At 45.3% G+C, this 21,162-nt stretch overlaps 1 protein-coding gene across 4 annotated transcripts; it reads right to left on the bottom strand.

Moving 5' to 3' along the window:
- Positions 1-1,338: 1,338 nt before the first annotated feature.
- On the bottom strand, positions 1,339-18,879 carry CAPRIN2 (caprin family member 2). Of its 4 annotated transcripts, none has more exons than XM_032949090.2 (21): positions 18,613-18,879; positions 17,205-17,267; positions 15,150-15,236; positions 13,370-13,608; positions 12,416-12,495; positions 11,754-11,933; positions 10,197-10,252; positions 9,972-10,055; positions 9,829-9,864; positions 9,362-9,577; positions 8,370-8,487; positions 7,830-7,888; positions 7,548-7,667; positions 7,278-7,343; positions 6,381-6,569; positions 5,179-5,395; positions 4,498-4,692; positions 3,774-3,871; positions 3,594-3,660; positions 2,864-2,901; positions 1,339-2,737 (listed from the first exon to the last, which is right to left on the bottom strand). In XM_032949090.2, exons 1-21 carry the CDS (start codon positions 18,757-18,759, stop codon positions 2,333-2,335), a joined length of 2,760 nt encoding a protein of 919 aa, XP_032804981.2. In that variant the 5' UTR covers positions 18,760-18,879; the 3' UTR covers positions 1,339-2,332. The 4 variants fall into 4 exon arrangements, with proteins under 4 accessions (XP_032804981.2, XP_032804982.2, XP_032804979.2 ...); XM_032949091.2 differs by having other exon boundaries at positions 1,339-2,734; XM_032949088.2 differs by having other exon boundaries at positions 1,339-2,901.
- Positions 18,880-21,162: the final 2,283 nt, after the last annotated feature.

Raw genomic sequence — 21,162 nt, 5'->3', positions numbered from 1 at the left:
GCAGTCGATAGCACATTGGGAAGTGGGTTAAAATTGAGTTACAAGATTTTTTGAGGATACAACAGACGGAGTGAGTGAAATAAAAGCATGTAAAAAAGGCTTTACCCGTTCTGGCACTAAAACAGGTTAAGATGTTAAAACACCAATTAGATACCTATTGCAAGACATGTCTGCAATAACCACATACTTGTGGCAAAAGTTGCAAACAAACATGCTCTGATAATATGCATTCCTTGAAACTGGCCTACACCAGACAGCCTCCTCCATGGCCTTTGTCTCACCATGTATTAAACCAGAAAACGCGAAAAGGTGAATATCACAACGGTAATTCAAGTATCAAAGCATTAATAACTCGTGTTAAGAAGTTACACCTTTGGGACCTTTTTGGAAAGGCTTTCCCAGGACTCTAATGGCACCATTATTCAGTTATCTCATCGGGCCTTATGGGGCTGGAGTTTCTCGCCACCATTGTGATGAGCACAGTGGCACACGATGGCCACGGTATGCCTGTGCAGCTCTTTGGAGGGACCGTGCTTCAAATAATTATAAAGACCCCGTGCAAATCCCATCAATATTGGCACAGTGCAATTTCCATACTTGCAAACGGCAAGCCAGCTCATTCATTTAGTATGAAGGTTAAGGGATCCAATATTTACTAAAATGTATAATTAACCACTCGGTTGTTACGAAAACATGTTACAACTTGAAAAGTGGCGCACACTCTCCAGCAATCCTGTGCTAATCTGCATTAACAGCAACTAGTACTGTTTAAAACGAACATGAATTCGCAATTAATATTTAAATCATATGGTGTCGAATGAAGGGTCGTTTAATGGGTGAATTTGGCTGATCGGAGCTAGTCCCCTGCACCGTTTCAATGGAATGTTGAATGCACGCATTTTTTTAAGAACCGTCTACGCAAGATAGCCAAACAGGCCTCAATTGTCCACGTGATTTCAGGAGCCGTCGACAGTTACATCTGACGAGTCGACAGTGGTTGTCCTGTGGGTAGATCAACCCTTCCATAGGAATGAGGAATATTCCACCAATGGCTCAGGGCTGTAAACCGGATATGAACACTACCCCCAAAGGCTCATCGGAGCAGTAAAATCACATTGATGTTGACCCTAATTTGTGAAGGAAAAGCTGCCATCTCAAAAAATTGTTCTCGTTAAAATGCAGTTTGAGCCATTCAAGAGCCAACCGATTAGCACGGCTGGCTACATACCGTGCGAAAGACGTCCAACATACATACACTACATTGCCAACATTAACCATTTGTTAAAAAAGTTACATTTCAATGCAGCCGTCTTAGCAACAAAATCACTTTCACCCATATTGCTACTGAACGTATTTATTTGAACGCAAAAATGTACAAGGCTTAGCACAAGACCTTCCGCCAAGTGGTATGCAGTTTACTTAATTTGTTTGGCAACCTCAGGCACAAACTCCAAGTGCAAACATTTAAACAAAAATAGTGCAAAGATGACAGCCCAAATCTGCAGCGAACAGCACAGCAAGTAGGGAATGTAGGCGACCATTTCAGCACAATCTGAATTTATCGCAGCCATGTAATGCATGAGGCTGCACTTGAGTCAGTATTCCAAAAACAAGGTCACACGAGTAAACTGACTTTTGCATTATTAATAATTGCGTTGCTCCGAAAGTGTTACACACATTCAGTTAAAGTGCAAATGGGAACGGTTGAGTTACAATTAATTGCAAACCTCAGGACAAGAAAAACACTCATACCTGTCAACCCATAATGGTTTACCCATATTCTTGTACAGGGAAATAGAGTTCAGGTCCATCCGGCATAAAACAGTTTCAATACGGGCAAAACAAATAGTGTCCGTTTGTGTTTCTCCCTTGCGATGGATTAATCTGTAATAAGGTAGGCACTGATAAGGGGTTGACAGGTATGCAGACTGGAACACTGCTTTGGACTATTAAACGTGCGAGGGTCAAGCAAAATAAATGCATTCGCATCTAAATGGTTGTACACATCTATTTAAATTAACTCCCTCATTAAATCATGGAAACTAATTGTAATACGACAGTAAAAAAAAACCACGCCGGACAGATAACTACCCCTTTTTTTTTAAAGCAAGGAAGACGGTCTAAAAATATATATAAACAACCGAGGGCCGGCACATTGAATAAACAGAACAGAAACAGGGACTTAAACGAAGTGTAAAAAAATTAGTACGAATGAATACATCGCAATCTGTGATCCTCGTGAGAAATGCAGATTTGAACACAAGCCTGAGAGAATTCATGGGCCCTGCCATGAGGTGGGGGGGGGGGGTGTCAGGGTGGGACATGGCCATAATCAGTCCAAATACAGCAGGTATCCGGAGAACGTCGAGTACTTCCAGCTGCTCCCGTAGATCGTGCCGCGGTGGACGCGCAGCCAAATGTTGTCGCCCGTCACCAGCTGCAGCACGGCGTGGTTGCTCGCAGTCTCGTGGTCGGGGGCGCCATCGTTTGCGTAGGCGGACACGAGCACCTCGTCGTTGCGCATCAGGTTAATGTAGAGCGGCACGTTCACGGCCAGCTTGAGGATGTGGAAGATGAACACGTAGGTGCCGTTGGAGGGGCACAGGAAGCGGCCCGTCGTCACGTCGAACGCCTCGCCCAGGTTGCTGATGATCAGGTCGAAGACGATCGGCTGGTCGAGAATGCCCGGCGTGAAGTTGACGGTGCGCGCGGCCGAGAAGGCGACACGCACCGTCTGCTGCGGGAGAGGGTACATGTTGACGGGCATGATGGTGGCCGGCTGGCCCACCACCTGCACGTCCACAGGGGTGACGCTGCGAGAGTCGCCCCGGCCAGAATCGTTGCTGTTGAAGGTGCCGCTCACCCGCTCGGGGCTGCTCTGCTGGGACGAGTCGCTCCAGCCTGTGACGTGGGAGACACAGGGGGGGGTGGGGAATATCGTCACGACGACGAATCGGCAGAATGCACTCGCACAGCTCTTGAACCCGTCTTTCGACTGGTATGTTCAAAGCTGCGCCGCTTTCAATCCCAAGGCCGTTTCAGGCCACGTTTTTCCACTGCAGAATACTAGCCGTGCCGCGGACGTCAAATTGTGTGACGTCGGGGCGCATATCGGTGATGTTACGATTCCCACGTTGTTCAGTCTTCTTCAGGAGTGTGCAGACCGACATCAAATACAAGGAGCGTATTCATTAGCCGCATCCCTGGCCCTGCTTTGGTTCCAACTCGGCACGACAAATAGCCAGTGCAAAAAACACTTGTATCCTGAAACCCCGCGCTGGCTCTAACATGCCAAGATAATAGGGGTATCACCGTGCACCGTTAGATAAATATAATATAGCAACGTCCAATACATTTTGCCATGCAAATTATGTTGGGAGGACACTCCGAGCGACAGCATGACGACCAATGGATGAGACTGGTGACAGAATCGCAAACAAAGGAGAGAACGTGTCCAAGAGCAAGACTGCCAGGAGTAATAACGGTTGATAGCAGCGCTGGAGCAGAGAAATGGTGATGGCATTCATCCAGCAGTGGATAAGACGACAGATGACGACAAAGAAAATTAAAGTGTTAAAATGACTGGGCCTCACCGCTCCGGAATCCGCCGTGCATTGCGCTTGCCACTCTTCGATATCCGTGCTGGTAGCCATAGCCGTCCTTCAGTGCAGAAAAGTCAAGGTTACACATCTAGCTACCAGTTAGAATAAAGAACTACGCAGCACTGCCTTCATTTAAATTAATCAGGGGTGAACCTAGAGACCACGACTCACCCGGTAACTCATGCCTGTATATTCCCGAGCGGGAAAAGTGGGTTGCATGTAAATGCCATTTGGCAAGGCTTGGTACACCGTGCGATAATTCTCCATTCCTGTGAGCAGACACATGCGCGGTCCCAATGTTACAAAGTCATTTGCCTGCGTGACCCACACAGCGGTCTCAACCCGAGGGTGGAGGGGGGGAATGATACAATTAAGGCCACCCCAATTGACAATCCAGTGTGTTCCTACAATGTCCTTTGACAGGGAATACAGAGAATATAGGTTTACATAGCGTTGCACATGGTTTCCAAAAGGCAGGCAAGGTCCATAAATTAAGCCAAGCCAAGTCTTAATTTCAAACTCATCCCAATAACGCATGTGGTGCCATTTTGAAGCCGTCTATCGAATACGAACGGCTTATTTTACACACAAGTCTGAATAATCACATCCCCGTGTAGATGAAAAAGTCTGTCCGAGTATATCCGACACCGCGGTATTTTAGGAGCATTTCTCCCTTGGAGAAGTCGGAAAAAACAATTCATAACTGGTTGCTGAAGTAATGGTCTAAAAATAGGCCACTTCATGACAATACTAAAGGATTACCCACATCTTTACAGTGTCTAAAAATTCCCATTTAACAATCGTGGAACTACCCAATGTAAGTCCTTCTTAGGCCTCCGCATTTCACACGCATTGCTCCCACCCTAGCCTCCCCCCCCCCCATCTCCATCGCTACCTCTGTACATGGCGTGAGAGCCCCGATAGCCACCAGTGGGAGCTCTGCCTCCCCGCACGCCCCGGCTCATCCCACGGCTCGGGTAGTAGGATTGTCCGATCGTCTTGCCCGGGAAGGGAGTCTGCGTTGCGGCCACTTGCTGGAACGGAAGTGGGGGGGGCTGCACGAGCTCCACCTGCGACCCGTACGACCCCACTGGTATGGGCCATCGCCCCCAACCAGAACAACAAGATGGCAAACGCCAGACAGGCATGAGAGAGGAAAAAAAAAACGATGAGTGGCCTTTCGGTAAAACGCTTCACAAACCAAGCACCAACTAACTGTTCGTGCGTAGGCAACCACATTTACAAGCAAACCGTATAAAAGCTAGCTTTTCAAAATGTCAAAGTTTGCCATCGTCAGCCACGGTCACTCCACTGCTGGTTGAGGGCCTCCGAGCCACCGACAATCTCCCACGAATCCTGCGATGCAACAAGTCACACGGCACCCTACACACGAGCAGATTTCATCGCTCCATCCAACGGTTGACTTTGGAGTTGTAAACAACTTGAGCCAAATCAATTGTGCCTTTTCTGCTGGCCAAACATTCCACGCGGGACCTTTATGAAATAATACAAAGCGATATAGCACTCCACACGCACACACATTTTGACTGCCAGAAAGTGTGGAGGCCGGCATCACCTGGCTGCATGGGGCTCGGCTGCAAGAGCTGTGCACTCGTGACCGGCTGTGGCTGGAGGTATCCTGGATTGTAGCTCGTCGAGAACGTTGGTTGGCTCTGCGTCTGATCCTCTGCCTCCATTTCACTCTGGGACTGCAGCGAGTTGCTCATATTGAAGACCTGTGAGGGAGGCCCAACGAATGCACAGCACCCGTGGAGTGTGGCCGAGTTGTACAACTGCCACGGGTGGGTTTTTAGATGCATTCCTCAGAATCGCAGCAATGTCCACACAAATAAACTAAACTTTTTTTTGTATTTTACCAGATAAGATCCACTGAACTACATAGCTATTTTTTTCAGCAGCAACCTGGCCCCCCGTTATATCTCAACGTAGTTTATTGTGTGGAAATTTATAACAGCCAATTACTCTAAACGCATATTTCTAAATGTGGAGGGAAAAACTGGAGAAAAATGTACGCGGCCACGGGGAGAACATGCAAACTCGAAATATACGGGGCGTCAGGGTCGGGAGACGAACCCACGGCCTCCTGTATACCAGGTGAGGTAGTTATCTAACCATGGTGAACCATAGGAGAATGGATTGACATCAAAAGGAACTTTTAATAGACGGGGACATCTATTGACAGCAAGACATACCACACCACTGGTAAGCAGCTACATATTCAATGGTTCTTGCCACCCCCACATACCCAAACTCCAATTGCACGCGTTTATTTTAGTATTTTTAAACATCTATTGAAGACACCCCAACAAGAGGCTCCAGACAGAGTTGAAAGTTGGCTACGGGTGGGGCTACCAGCGCACGTAGACCTGCAAGTATTGCTGAAGCATGAAGTAGCAAGTCTTATGTACAAGCACGAATGGAGTTGGCCAAATATGCAATATATAGGGCCACAGAGCTTGGACAATTAGCTTCAGTTTCTGGCTTCCTTCCGGCTTGTCTATGATTTCCCACGCCTCTGAATCTAATCTAAAAGTGTGCACGTTAGGAATTTGTGTAATTGTATATCTTCTGTTTTAAATTAACAGATGTTAAGTTATATTACTACCCTTAAATTCAAATGTTATTTTTATACCGCATGTTAAGGTCACTCAAAACAACGTCTACCACTTATGTAATGCATATAAACACGCAGAGACGGCACGGTATTGTAATATGGATAACCGGACGTGTTGCGAGGACTGGATTCCCGCGTCTTACGGAGTGCATGCTCGTGAAGGGCACGGCGTTGGCGCTCATGTCGGTGGAGATCCGGACGGAGCTGCCCACGGCCTTGGGCAGCGGGCTCGGGGCGGGCGACGGGTAGCCCTGCGACTTGGGGCTCGAGTGCCGCGAGGATGCACTGGCAGGGGACTCGCGCTCCCGCTCCTCAACGGGGGCAGCGTTCACCTGGCGGAAGGGGGGGGGACGAGCGAGCAGATTGCGAAACTGCCTGCATCTCCCTCTACTCCACGCACTCCCCTACCTCGCTCCTCGCTCTCATCTCACTACTCCCCTCCACGCACTCTCCTAACCTCTACTTCCTCTCAGCTGGAATGTTGAAATGGATTGAAGGACATTAATAGGAATGTGTTTTGCACAGTTATATTTGCGACTGGGCTGATAGCTTATTTTCTAAACGTTTGACAATTGCGTTTAAGCCACACCTCCTATGAGCACAGTTGGCTATGTACGGTGCGAAGGAAGTTCAAGATGCATACATATATCTCACTACGCACTCTCCTACGTCTCTACCCCACCCATCTCACGACTCCCACTTAATGCATTGTCCACTAGAAATCAACGACCTCTGCTAAAGCCCTCGGTTTACCATTTCTCAACGAGAGGTCACTTCGTCTCTTCTGCTGCCACGCCCCGAGGATGGAACTTCCTTTCCCCAGCCATCTGTGCCGTCGACTCCCTGCCATTATTCAATTACAGGCTCAATACCTCCCCCCCCCCTCCTCATAATGGACCACCTCACTCTACCAAATAAATATTTTCAGTTTACGTAAAGCGCTTTGATATGCGGTCACATTTAAAAACATGACAACAATCAAAATAGTGTTAAAAAAGACTTGTCAGCATCCTTTGGATTTCGTGAAATTAATTTCAAACCTCGGTCAAGTCCACGTTGGAGTTGGGCGAAACTGGCCGCGATGGGTTTGGCGTCGAGTGAAATATCTGGCAAAGGAATCAAACATTTGCATTTATAAGAATGTACCCAATGACAATATATGCTTTAAATATTTGAATGTTAAAGTCATTAACTGTCATTATGATCATGAAAATACTGTACAAATGTAAAAAGCATTGAAAATATTAAACTGCCTCTTTAAAATTTAAACAAACCGATGGATTTACTGCATTACTGTGGAGTTTACTCACATTTTCAGAATCATAGTTTTGGGTCACAGGCAGAGGAGAGCCGTGGTTCTCCATTTCCATGGTTGGACTGGATGAGTTGGACGAGGAATGGTTTGACAAGGCGAAGGGCAAGCACATCTCCTGAGATGCCATACAACATTAAAGCAAAGGGGAAAACCCACATGAAAAAGTTGACGCCATCAAAGTCTAAATCATCGCTGCATTCCAACTAGTGCGCTGCTTTTGAAAATAAGTGTAGGCGGCCAAAAGTCGTGTGCAAAGCCATAAAATCACGTTCCGTACCTTCTCGGGTGAAAGGGGTTGAACGATGTCAAGACTGGCTGGCTTTTCTTCAGCTGCCCCTATGTTAATGAGCATGCGAAGCTTTATTTTTTTCAAAAACATTGCTTTTATTACGACAGTATTACTGTAATATTGCCATTTGAAAACTCATTTCTTTAAAACTAGTTTGTCCTTTCCCCGCACCTCCGATTATCACGATTGGCTACGTACGGAACGAAAGAAGCTCAACATATATACAGTGACGTAGAATGAGAAAAAATTAATAAATTGATAAAATAAAATAACACAATAAAATTCTCACGACGTTTCGGCAACAACACAAGCCGCTTGCGTTTCGGCCACGACACAAGCCGCTTGTGTTGTGGCCGAAACGTCGTGAGAATTTTATAGTGTTATTTTATTTTATCAATTTATTATTTTATTCTCATTCTACGTGACTTTACCGAAAGATCCAAAGAAGATGAATCCTTGCAGTCACGAAAGCTTTAAATCGAAATATATACAGTGGTATTCGCAATGGTGAAGGCGGGCCTGGTTTACCTGCGGTTGCTGTTACGTTTGGCAAAGCAATTCCCTGCGCTGCCATGCACTGATGACTCAAAACGGGAGACGTTTCTGCACCTCTCTCTTGATCGCTTTCAGCTTCTATCAGGGACTCCTGGACAGGAATACAAATAAAAAGTTCTTCACATTTACAAAGCTCATCTGTCAATAAAACGTTCAAAACAGCCTACTTACTCATCAACTATTTATTCGAATGCTCAATATTTGCCCGATTATAACGAGGCACAACAATGATGCATACGCATATATTCTGTAGCACTTCCAACCCGAGTTGGTTGTCCAAAGTGATTCATTAGCGATAATAATTTTTATCTTGTGAGCTGCACAACGAGAAGACGTCACACGTGACTGACATCATCAGGAGGGGCATGTTTGACGTGCGATGTCAGCACCTTGGTCAAAATGGGCTTCGTCCATTTAGTAGGTTTTTTTTTTAAACCGTCAAGATTTAAGAGACTCTTTCATCAATTTGTCCAGTTTTTTTCTGAAGAAAATCTTTACAAGCAGTTATTGTGACCGCACATTACATACAGACAGCCAGGCATAAATGGACAGATAACCCAAAGAGGTTTTCACCCAAGGTAAAAATCAGAATATTTATTTATCTAGTGAGCTATTTTCACAGATGCACAGTATGGGCAAGTCGGAAAGCTACAACAAACAATACAAAAAAACGATCGGAGTGCAAAGTATCGGAAGGGAAAGAAATCACTAAAAATAAACACAAAATGGGTAAAGTATATTAAATTCAAATTGCATAAGTATACCAATTCCAAAACTTGGCAAGGCAGCAAAATAGCAAGAAGAGTCCCAGACCACACCAACACCACACAGTCCTTCAATACAATTGTACACATTAAAATGTAACTATCGATACATGGGTAAAGATGAAAGTAAAAGTTGAAAAGCTTGAAAATAAATATAACACAAGTTTAACAAATGGGGGGCGAGATACGAGAGCCAGTCACCTGCATGAAGCTAAAAGTTCCCTGCATCTGGGCTATGAGGTCCAGCAGGCGCTGCCGTTTCGTTTTCGGGTCAAGGGTCGCATCCGGCAACTCCAGGGGTCCGTTGAGCACCGGGATCTCCAATACCGGTGCTGATATTTGGATCTCCAACTTCTTCACCGGAACTGCGATCTTCTTGGGTTGGGGGGGCAGCAGCAGCCCAGATTCCTTGGCCAGCTGGCCAATTGAAGGGGGGGAGGAGGGGTGGAGACATTGTGTTATACAGAGTTGTACAAATACAGCATTGTTATTAATATTTTGCTATGTATAATAACAAAAAAAATACGTATGCGGAACTTATTTCGCACTGTACATAGCCATCCGTGCCAAATCGGAGGTGCGGATATCTATTATATTTAAAATATATCATTAAAAGCATTCATTTTCAATTGAAATTTGAGGACTTACATTTTAAAAACAATTCTTACCGTTGCGAGCGATCGTTCTCTTTTGGGAAGCCTTTGCTAAAAAAAATTAAGGCGAGAGAATGCAATGGCAATAAGGGGATTGTTATTAAAAAAACTTTTAAATGTTTGTTATAGAAATTAAGTGCATAAAATAAGATGCCTACCTCCAGAGATTCAAACTGCAGGCTTGGTAATACCTCCGATGACTGGGAAACTTGAACTTCAGAAACATATTGTCGGTTCACGAACTAAACAGAGCCACATTTCATAAAATAAGCAGGAAATTTAATTGAAATAATGCATCTGTGCCGGTGCCTAATACCAGTGCAAAAAACTAAATAAAATCACTTTCACAAAACTACAACAACTTCTAAGATAAGTCTCCTTACCTCCCTTGTTTTCACGGCTTTTGGAGACGCGGTGACATGTGTTGGAATATTAAGGCCTTGTGGAAAAGAGAGGAAGAGCAGTAAAGAATCACAGCACACACCTCGGATTTAGCAGTAAAGAATCACAGCACACACATAAGACTTTAACCGTTGCCATCAAAAGGCATCGGCCGTCGTTGGTCTCCTCGAGTCTAGCGATCAAGGTGAAGAAGGCCCCAAGGGTCAGATGGTGGGAGGTCATGAAGGGGGGGGGAGGGGGGGGATGTCATGACAGATCTTTGAGATTGCACGTCTACTGTGCAGCAGTTTGCAAGACCTGGCAGAGGGTGGGAAAAGTGATGGCGAGGTTTTGGTGGCGGCATCAATGGCTCTGGCCACGATGACTTCGTGATTAAAACTTCGCGCTAACATTCGCCGCAGCTTGCGTGCCGTTCGAGGGATGCATGGTAACAAACTTTACAATCGCCCTTGTGATGGAATTACATTTCAAGGATTCGATTTGAGAATTCATCCCTTTTTTTGGGTTTCAATGTTGTAAACATGGCGGCCTCTACTGGCCAAAGGTCACGTGAACCAGCTATACGAAACGGATGAATCGACCAATCAAAACTGTGCTATAGTCGACCTTTTTCCATATAAGAGAACAATAATATACACATGCATATGCCTTTTTTTCCCCTCGCTACGCCATTCCTAGTGTGTGTACAAGTGACTTGACACCTGGTTACATTTAGGTTATCGATCCACTTTGCTGTTCACGATCGCACTATTATCGGTATGCCGCGATTAATTCAAGCCACCCTTTGGGGGTGGGGGGGGGGAAGTTGTATTTATCATGTTGCAGATTTTTTTTTAAGTGCTCAGAATACTAATGGCTATGACAACATTCGCCTCGTTTTCGCACAAGGTGCACCGAGGGTCTGGCCTATGACAGGACGCTTCATTATATCTTGAACTCGACGGCCTTCCCCCATGACCCCCGCCTGCTCTGATGAGTCCGTGTGCCCGATACCGTCGATGAACCTGATAATTCAGTCCTGAACGTGAGGATGTTGCAAAGTATGATGCGAGGGAGGATGTGGAATAAAAAAGTGTATATACATTAAAAAAAATACTTTTGAACACGACTGCACTTCACCGCTTTTGCGCATCAATTATCCAAAGCAAAACCAAACGTGGTTGTTTTTGTTGTTGTCGGCACAATGTGATTCAACCCAAGCAAACACTCCAAATCTGTTGAAACGTACTTTCATATTACTCACAAAAAGTATGATCGTGCCCATCAGTGGACGATACGTTTCCACCAGCTGCGGCTTTCTAACACAAAGCCAAGCTCAGATTTACCCAATGTTTTTTTTTTGCCTTAGTAATATTTTCCAAGGCTATGTTGCAACACCGAATTGATAACGTCCCCGTGTAGAAGACTGCAGCAAAAGTTAAGGCGTGTGCACCGTTACTAAAACACCAACAAACCATAGCAGTCCACCAAAGTGCACACGGTGCACGCGAGGGTTAAAAACGATCTGAATTGCACTCCCTACCAAACATATTTCTCACCTATGCTTTTGGCGACAGGTGTTGGAGGTGGAGTGAGTGGATGGATGCGCTTGTTCACTTTGTCGTTATTTTTGACAGGAGTTTTTTCACTCTCTTCCTCCGAACTCTCAGGTATGTACTCCGGAATTTTGTCAAAGTATCCGCACTTTATCACTTTGCTCACAACCTCTTGCACATTGTCTGGGATAAGATAGAGAAATAAAAAAAGACTTTTAATATGAGGTAAAAGGTGCTCACCTTCAATGACTTACTCACTCGGAAAAAGGGAGCTCTAGACAGCCCCCCCTAAAAAGTGTATTTTGGCCTACTCTTCCATGCTGGCCAGAAGGGGGGAGGGGGGGATTTACTCACACTTCACCCCACCAGATGCAACCTGCCGATCTACGAACCGTAGTGCACCCCTTTAATTTATCCCGGTCGGTTGAGATAAGTGGAAGGATTTCAGAAATGTGCCGATGGCTTAAACTGCCATGCACACTGGGGGACAGGAGCAGTCCAGGTGGCCAGTTCGAGATTAAAAAGAATGGTGATGTAATAAGCATGCAACTTTCTATTTCAAATGTTAGTGGAGTACATACGAACAATTTCTTGTTTGAATATATGTGTAAAAGCTCTTTAAAGTATTTTTTGGCATGTTTAGTCGGATTTTGGTAACTACTTACGAGCATCGTCTGAAACGCTCTCTTTGCCTTCCAGAAACTCCCACAAGTGGATAGATGCGTTTTTCATCTGCGTGTCAAAACTGCCCACATGTAACAGGACATTGCAATATAAACTGTTATCAATAGCACACACTGTGATTTTAAGACATTGGTTAAAGGCGGTTAAACAAGAAATAGAAATCACATTTAAGAATTGTACCGGTATACAAAAAATACATACGCAGTGGTGGCCGCTCCCACTGTTGTAAGCCAATCGGTTTCGAAGACAACGCATATATAATTATCAGAGCGTGTTTGTTTGCATGTTTTGCCACAAGTACGTGTGGCTAATGCAGTCTCGGTGCCTTGCAATAGGTGTCTCTCTTTGGTGTTTGGCCATCTTAACACCTCCTGTGTCATTGCCAGAAACAACAAGGCCTGTTCTCTTTCTTTCATCATGCTCATTAAGATAAAAAGATCGAATTGATATTCGCTCTCTCGTGTCTGCTTCACAATCATCTCCGCTCACTACATCTATACCGTCATCTCGCAAGGATTTTACAAAGAGCAGCCCCTCCCCACCAAAAATAAAATTCTGCTTAGTCCATCAGTGAGCTAGTAACTCCCACTGCCGTCTGGTCCATCCCTACTGTCGAGAATGTCATTAGGTATTGACCCAACTGCCTTCATCTGGCAAGCTTTTCATTTGTATTATATACGACAGGCATATTCGTAATGCACAGTATAATAGTGAAGCTTTGTGCAACATAAATTATTCCGTTTACAATAGGCTCCAATTCCATGTGGGAAGAAACTGGAGTACTTAGAGGTGGGGAAAAAAATGCATAAGATTCATAGCTTAGCAAAAATTTCGAATTAATCCACTGCTATTCTACCATCCCTTGAACTCACGTCCCCCAGGTTCGTAGCTCCCAACACTACCGCTGGACACACCACACGCGCGCGCGCGGGTACCTAATGTCCTTCTCGCGGTTGGGGTGGATCAGGGAGTACATGTCGTCGAGGGCCTTTAACTCGACGGGCGCGAGCATCGCGGCGCCGTGCAGGCCCCGCGTGAAGTCTCGCCGCACGTTCTTGTTGCCCAGGTGCTCGAGCACGTACTGCAGCTCCACGACGGTCCTCAGCCGCCTCTTCTCGCTCTCCTCCTGCAGCAGCAGCTTGCAGTGGGCGGCCTTGCGCTGCGATTTCTGAAACTGAACGAGCAGGAGCCGACGCACCCGACGGCGGCAGAGGGGGGGGGGGTTTGTCGTGCCAATGAGAGTCGCCTCTCGTTGCTTTCTTCGCGAGCGATCTCAGCGCAGCCATTCCATTCGTCGTCGCGAATGTGTTTTTTTTTTTACACGTTTAAATGGTCGTTTTAGTCTTATTTTTTTTATGTAATAGAGCGAACGTCACGATTGTTGATATTGACCACTACGGCAACAACCACCACCAGGATCACAACCAACCACCGCAGCAGCAACACTTCAATGACAAGCTTACCACGATGATCGCAACCACTACAGCAATTAGCGGGGAGGTAAAATTTATACTTTATTTTTTAAAGGACAAACACAGGAAATGGGCATGGAAAAGCCCAATTGGAAAATTCATGAACGAGATTAACACTCTTTGGTTCTTTCGGTAAAGTCACGTAGGTAGAAAAATAATAGATCACGATGTTTCGATCGCAACACAAGCAATCGTCATCAGGTGGGACAACCACAGCAAGAAGCAGTTTTTTTCTTGCTGTGGTTGTCCCACCTGATGACGATTGCTTGTGTTGCGATCGAAACGTCGTGATCTATTATTTTTCTACCTACGCGACTTTACCGACAGAACCAAAGAGTATGGATTCCTGCAATCACGAAAGCTTCGAATCAAGATTGAGATTAACTTAATTCAAACGGACAATCCCCTATGCCATCAGACACGTCTCGGTCCTTGACGAATTCAAACATAGTTGCACTTTATCATAGCCAACGGGAAGGCAATACTACTGGTAACGTATGCGATCAAAAATTAACTGTATGCTATGGAATACTCTGGATAGAGTTATTTAATTACCTTTACACTGTAGAACGTTCTGGAAGATCACACTACAAAAAAGAACAGTGTCGATTTTAACACAACTGCGGTTCTATTTCTCCCTAATGAGAGCCACTTTACGTGAAAGTGTGCGCTGTGCAGAGGGAAGGGGAATGTTTACATGGGTTTCTGATATAATAACTACATTAAAGGTTAAATAATGACTTGCAGCTGCTGAGCGAATACATTAAAACGGTCGCACTCGTTGCACACAAAAGTGCTTGCCACAAATGAACCACAAAACCTCGCCCATCTCGTCAAGGAGCATAAACCATCACACGAACGCCGGAGGTCATCCTTGCAGCGGCTTTTGGCTAGCCAGCGAACAAAGATGGCAATTGCAACATGTGCTTTCAGATGCGCTTCTGCGGCCGCCTGGAACGCTTTTTCCTTACGATATTAGGAAACCACTGGAGCTATGCACTTAAATCTAGATTGAAAAATAATTTCTAAATGCTTTTGGTGTCTAGTTTGTTGCACTTAGCCAACCGTGCTAATCGGAGGTGCTGGAAATGTACGGTGCAAAAGAAGTTTAACTTACCTACACACCAATGGCAAATGTAAAACTGACCATCATTTGGTTACAAGCGTAATCACTGCATCATCCACACTCTTCCTTTCATCACGTAGAAAAAACCTAAAACGTACCTTAGATTTTGATACTCACCTCTTGGTTCAGAGTCGTGAAGGTCTTTTGGACATCCTGCGCAAATTCCAAATTGCCAATAACTTCCTGGTAACTATTTACAGCTTCCTGTGAGGCCAACAACAATTTTGGTCTGAAAATATTTTACCCATCATGACTGACAACATTACAGCAATTATACACAGCCCAATATTAGGGCAACAAAGTCACGTGGAAGAAATTAAAGCCCAACGCCTTCACAATCCAATACATTTTAAGCTGGAATTTATTTTAAAAACTCTGACTACAAGAACACATTGCGAAAACGAATTTGTATCCACACAACAATTTCCATTAAGTGATGTCCAAGTGACCGTGATGTCGCCACAGCTCGTGCCAGGCTAAGTGCACTTTGTGGTGATATGAAGCAAATTTATTTACGCACCCTTAGAAATAATATCTAATAACTCTTGTTGTTCAAGGATACACAGGTCATTTTATTACCGTGTTAAAGGTGCAGCAAACACCAAATCTTCAGCCAATTGCTTGGGGGTTGCTTCAGCCCATCACCTCTCAAGGATCCATAAAATCAGTACCACTTTATTGGGAAGTCAAATTGAGATTTGTCCTTTGGATAGACTCGCCACTGCAATAGGAATTTAGAGGCAAGTCCCTTAACTGGCGTTGTAAACAGGAGGCGAGCACCCCTCATCGGGAAACCACATTTCAAATCAACAAAAACCGTAAAACTGGACAAAATAAACTGAGAAGGCCATAATGCATGAGGAAGAGGGCCGGCAATTTGGAGGTTTGGGCACGCTAGCCACCTAATTCGGCATCCTTCTGCTGTATCCACTAGTAACTTGCCCTCTCAAAGAGCCTACCCCGAACAAACTAACCAACCAGCCACTAGAGCTAGCCTTTCCACCGAATAAACATCTTGCCACTCGTCTTGGTTTCCCACATCCGTAATCGTTCTCACCACTTCTAACCAGCCACTAATATACCAAGCCACCCACCAACCCGAACCAACTAGCCCAACCAGTCACCGGTGCTCGCCCTCCGACTTACCCCACCTTTAACCACAACAGACTAACCTACCACCCACCTATATATTTTTTTATTGTTTTATATATATTTTATTATTTTGTTGTTTCTCTTCAACGTGACTTTACCGAAAAAACTAAGAATATGAATTACTGCAGTCACGAAAGCTTTAAATCAAAATCTACCACCCACCGTCAACCCTGTAAAGCAGGACGCTGTTTGTAAGGGGGTAGGGGTTGGTGGTGAGGAGGCGCGAATATCAGTGCTAAAACAAACTTTAAACAAACGCTACCCCACAGGATGTGTAACGGCACGCGGTGCCTCAACCACGCGTCGACTTTGCGTGCGTTCTGCTGGAGCTCTCTCCACCGGCTGTAACGCCTACCGTCTAATTGTACTCAATGATGCTAAACCAAACTGGCTTTGTTTTCTACTTTACCAAGTAAGGCCCCACTGAACGATGTAGCTCTTTTTCAGAAGCGATCTGGCCATCAGCAAATCACGTGGCTTTATCATCACGTGGACATTTCAGGCAGCCAAATATTCTAAAGGCACGACGATTCTAAATGTGGAGGTGGGGGGGGAGCCGGATGACCTGGAAAAAAATTCCACGCGACCACAGTGAGAGAGAGACACGCAGACTCGAAATACACAGCAGGCGGCGTCAGGGTCGGGGTCAAACCCACGACCTCCTGTGTGTACCAGCCGAGGTCCCTGGCATCTCCCCCATTCAACACGCGACACCCATCACGTTCATTTGTACAGCCCCCTCCAATCAATTGTTTTTAACTCGACAGAGGCAGTGGCACAGGGGTGGGGGCCGAGGGGGGAGGGGGCAGGAGGGGGCTGAGCCTTCAGTTTGGGGGGGGGGGATGTCGGGCGGGGGGGGGGGATGTCGGGGGGGGGGGATGTCGGGGGGGGGATGTCGGGGGGAGGGGATGTCGGGAGGGGGGGGGCTCATCCCCCGCCCGCACCCCTGCCCAGCCATCGGACTGGGTGGTACCCCCCCCCCGTCCCGAGCGCTTGTGCCCTTGCCAGCCACTCGCTCACCTGCTGGTCAAGGTTAAGCTTCTCGTCGCTGTCCAATCGCTCCCGATACCCGTCGAGTTTCCCCTGCACGCATGCGTCAAACAGAGAGGGGGGGGGGTTACATCTGGTCATATACAAGGTGGTCCCAGATGTCTTGTGCCCCCCCCCCCCGCATTTTTTTCATTCGTTAAAACTGAATTATTATTGTTTTAAGCAAAGTTTATTTAATACAGAAATTAATATGCAAAAATTGTTAGGGGTCGATTAATTGGGGTGGGTGTGGGGGGGGGTCACATGATATCTGGACCACCCTGTGCACGGAAACTGCAGCACTCGAGCATTTACCATGGGCCAAACGCTAAATTCCAAAACATAATATATTTTACAACGAATCCCCACTGCCCCATGCTCAAATATACCTGCGTGGTTACTCCCTTAAGATTAATAATTCACTGCTGGACGAAGAGGCCTTCGCCATCGTCCACGCCGTGGTACTTATTTGACCATACTTCACCGCACTGGTTCGTGCGAGTTGGGTCTATCACTCGCCACTCGATGTTAGCCGTGGCCGGGGAATCGAACCAACTCGGGGGGAGGTGGGGGGGTTGGAGAACCGCGGTCCACACCGCAGCCGCGCGTCAAACACCGCAATCTCTGCTCCCACCCACCCACACAGATGCAGTGCTGTAACGTTCAAAGGCGCGGCCCCTGCAATTGCTTTCTCTCGCCACTGCTGGCGGACAAAAAAGGAGGGCCCTCCCACTCGAGTGCGAGCGCTCGAGAGAGAGAAAAGCCACGAGAGTTATTCGGCCTTGCAAATTATAAAAAAACGCCCCCATCGTACACAGCAAGTTGAGGTTACTCGCCCAAATTAAAACGAATTCGTTAAAAAGTGATGACTGCATGGGGAGAATAAATCGCATGCGGTAACAAGCACACGCAGTCCAATATTTCCAGCAATTGAATGTAAAAAAAAATCGCAAACCTAACCAATGCCTGGAAATAAAAGCCACGGCTTTAAACAACAAAAATCGATTCCATCCCAAAGCGTATTTTGTATTCAGGACCTCCCCGTTCTACAGTCTTGCTACAGTGCACGACGAATGACAAAGCAATGGAGGAGGCAACATTTGTTCTCAGACAATGCACAATTGGAGCCATCCCCTCCATCACGCCGCGCACACACACACACGCGTGTCCCATGCTACGCACAATTAAACCCGAGAATCAAACCACTTCGAAGACGCCGGCTTTGAAAAATCTCACACATATATAAATGTACACCCGTATACAATACAAGCAAGTAGATCAGCACACACAGGCGTGCTTGCAGTCTAGAACTGCGTGGCTAAACAAGAATCGAGGCAACGGAAGTCCACAGCACACACTGCGCAAAAGTTTGGGGCGTAAATCAATTCACGTAATTTACCTTTCGTTTTTCCAAGTTCCTTATTTTGTGTTTCAGATAGACCATCACGTTATCGATGTAGCTCTCATACACGCCCGTGAGCGTGCGAATGCCTCTTCTCTCGGTCGCACTCTGCTTCTCTTGCATGGTGGGCTTAGGCACGATCATATTTGGCGTCGAAAAATGAGTGAGGATGGGATGAATGAATGAAACACAACAGAGAGGATCGTTCCTCCTCCTCCTCCCTCCCTCCCTCTGCCCACACCCGAGCCTCTCGCGACAAACCAAAGAAACTAGAGGCGGGCAGACGCACTGCAGACGCTTATATAGCTCACGCGGTGTCCCACAAGTCATTGCAAATTTCCTTGGGAATATTATAATAAATAAAAATCATATTAATTCGCATAAAATTGCGTTACCTACCAAGTACATGTACCGAGAAGCGTAACCACAAATAATTTTTAAGTCAATTTTTTGTTTAAATACAAGATCATCGATCCGTTGTTTGTGAGTCTTTGAATTTAGCTGAAACTACCGGATTGTAATTGCACGTCCTAATAATCGGAACAGAATGGCTTTCAGTAGATATTTAAAGGGTTTCAGAACATTAAACTGCTCATGTTTAGTCAGGGAAATCATGATCATAATTGTCCGATTCTTTGCTGGTTTTCACTGAACACGAAGTGTAGTCGTCAATTAATGAGGGATATGAAAGCTCATCACGCCAAGTGGCCAGCAACACGCGGCACCATTTACAACGGATAGGTGATTACAATTAGATAATTTTCATATAATAATGTATGACAAAAATGTATACTTTTTATGAACTGTTGTAGTTCTTTTATACAGGAAAAGAATAATAGAATGAAATAATATCCCATAAGTTATTGTAGTCACTAACTGTACAAAATAAAAAAAACTGATAACATTGTAATCACGAATGACAAGTCTTTAATAGGAATATGCAATGATCACATTCACCCTGCGGCATACAAGTACAGTACAACAATGTGCAGGATTGTGCAGTAACTTACCTCTGTTCCCAACAACATAGCCCCTGTACCGTAGAATAACCTGGTTAATAATGACATTGTTTTTTGGGGTTAGATCGTGAAGATATGTTATTTGTTGGACTATAATCCTCCACCATCCGACATAGCCTATCAAAACAATTTGTAACGTAAGGCAAATATAACAATTTATTTGTTTTTTCACAAAAAAACTATAGTTTTTACCATTTTGTCAAAAACTCTTTCTGGAGAATTTTGCCAATGAAAATTGTCAATAAATGTGCTTGCATTTCAAAATTCCGGTTATTAAACCGACTGCTGTGCCTTTACATTGTCTAAATGTAAAGTGTAAAAAAGTAAGAATTGCACCTACAATTATACACGTGTTGTGCTAAAGTGTTTATTTTCCCCCACACAGAATACCGCCACGTGAGCCCCTGTATACGTTTGACATTTGGGGTTTGACCAGGTACGGAGATTGCAATTGACGTGTACAATAGGGTCTACGCTTTTAAATCATTACCGTAAAAACGCGTGAAATATTCACATCACTGATTTATGTTTGTGTCATATACTGTATCCTTACTGTAAGAGTGGAGCGCATCTAAAAAACCAGAAAATCAAGTTTCGGAGCCCACATGCGCCCAGACCAGATATTTAATTTGCCGTTACCACCCGAGGTGGCATGGCTTTAGTCGTTCCAATGGCTTTATGTGGCCAATAACAGTGAAATTATGCGATAACCATTTGAAATGAGTGGCAATAAAATAATTAAGTCTTAAGTAGCGGTATCATTACATCGGTATGATACGCGTTTCACTCCTTGAGGTGGTTCCAATTCCGTATCTGGCCCTTAAACTAGCAGACGGCCATCTAAGTTTTTCACGCGAGAGAACATTGAACCGATATTATATATTTTTTTTATGAACGCATGTTGAAAATATATGGTGATATTGCACCATTTATATGCAACAGCTGTTTGTATCCTTTATTTGCCCAGGAGCTGAAATAAACACATTGAGGCAAGGTAAACATTGCCTCGTTTGCAAGGGTGACCTGGGTTGTACATGAAGTTTAAAGGTGGAATTAAAAAATTCGTGGCAGACCGTTGAAGATGAGCTGAGCTAAGGGCAACTTGCGACTACAGTGACTTCTATCCAAAAGTGCCTTTAGAGTACTTGGCTGCTAGACATTTCCACGTGATAAGGGGCCGTCCATAAATGACGTCACGCACCTAGTGGGGGTCAGACATTTGTGACGCCGTGTGACGAGGGGGGTTGGGGGTCAAAATCGTCGAAAATTGCGTGACGTCAGTTATGGACGGCCCCTAAGCCACTTTGTTGAGCTCTCATTTGTGGCCAGGTAGCTTCTGAAAAAGAGCTACATAGCTCAATGGGATTTTACCTGGTAAATAAAAAAATATAGTTTAGTTTAAAATGAGAACATCAAGGCTGCGTGAGACATGATTGTGGAAGATCACCGTGTTACTGTTGTGCAGTCAGCCGACATGCGACATTAAGGGGGCGCGTCCAATAACTTCCCATGACAACAAGTTTGACCG

The sequence above is a fragment of the Petromyzon marinus genome, chromosome 7, assembly GCF_048934315.1.
Source record: "Petromyzon marinus isolate PM22_M1 ecotype Great Lakes invasive population chromosome 7, UKy_Petmar_22M1.pri1.0, whole genome shotgun sequence".
NCBI classification, from domain to species: domain Eukaryota; kingdom Metazoa; phylum Chordata; class Hyperoartia; order Petromyzontiformes; family Petromyzontidae; genus Petromyzon; species Petromyzon marinus.
The sequence above is the reverse complement of the archived record's forward strand: the minus strand, read 5'-3'. Positions and strand labels throughout refer to the sequence as shown.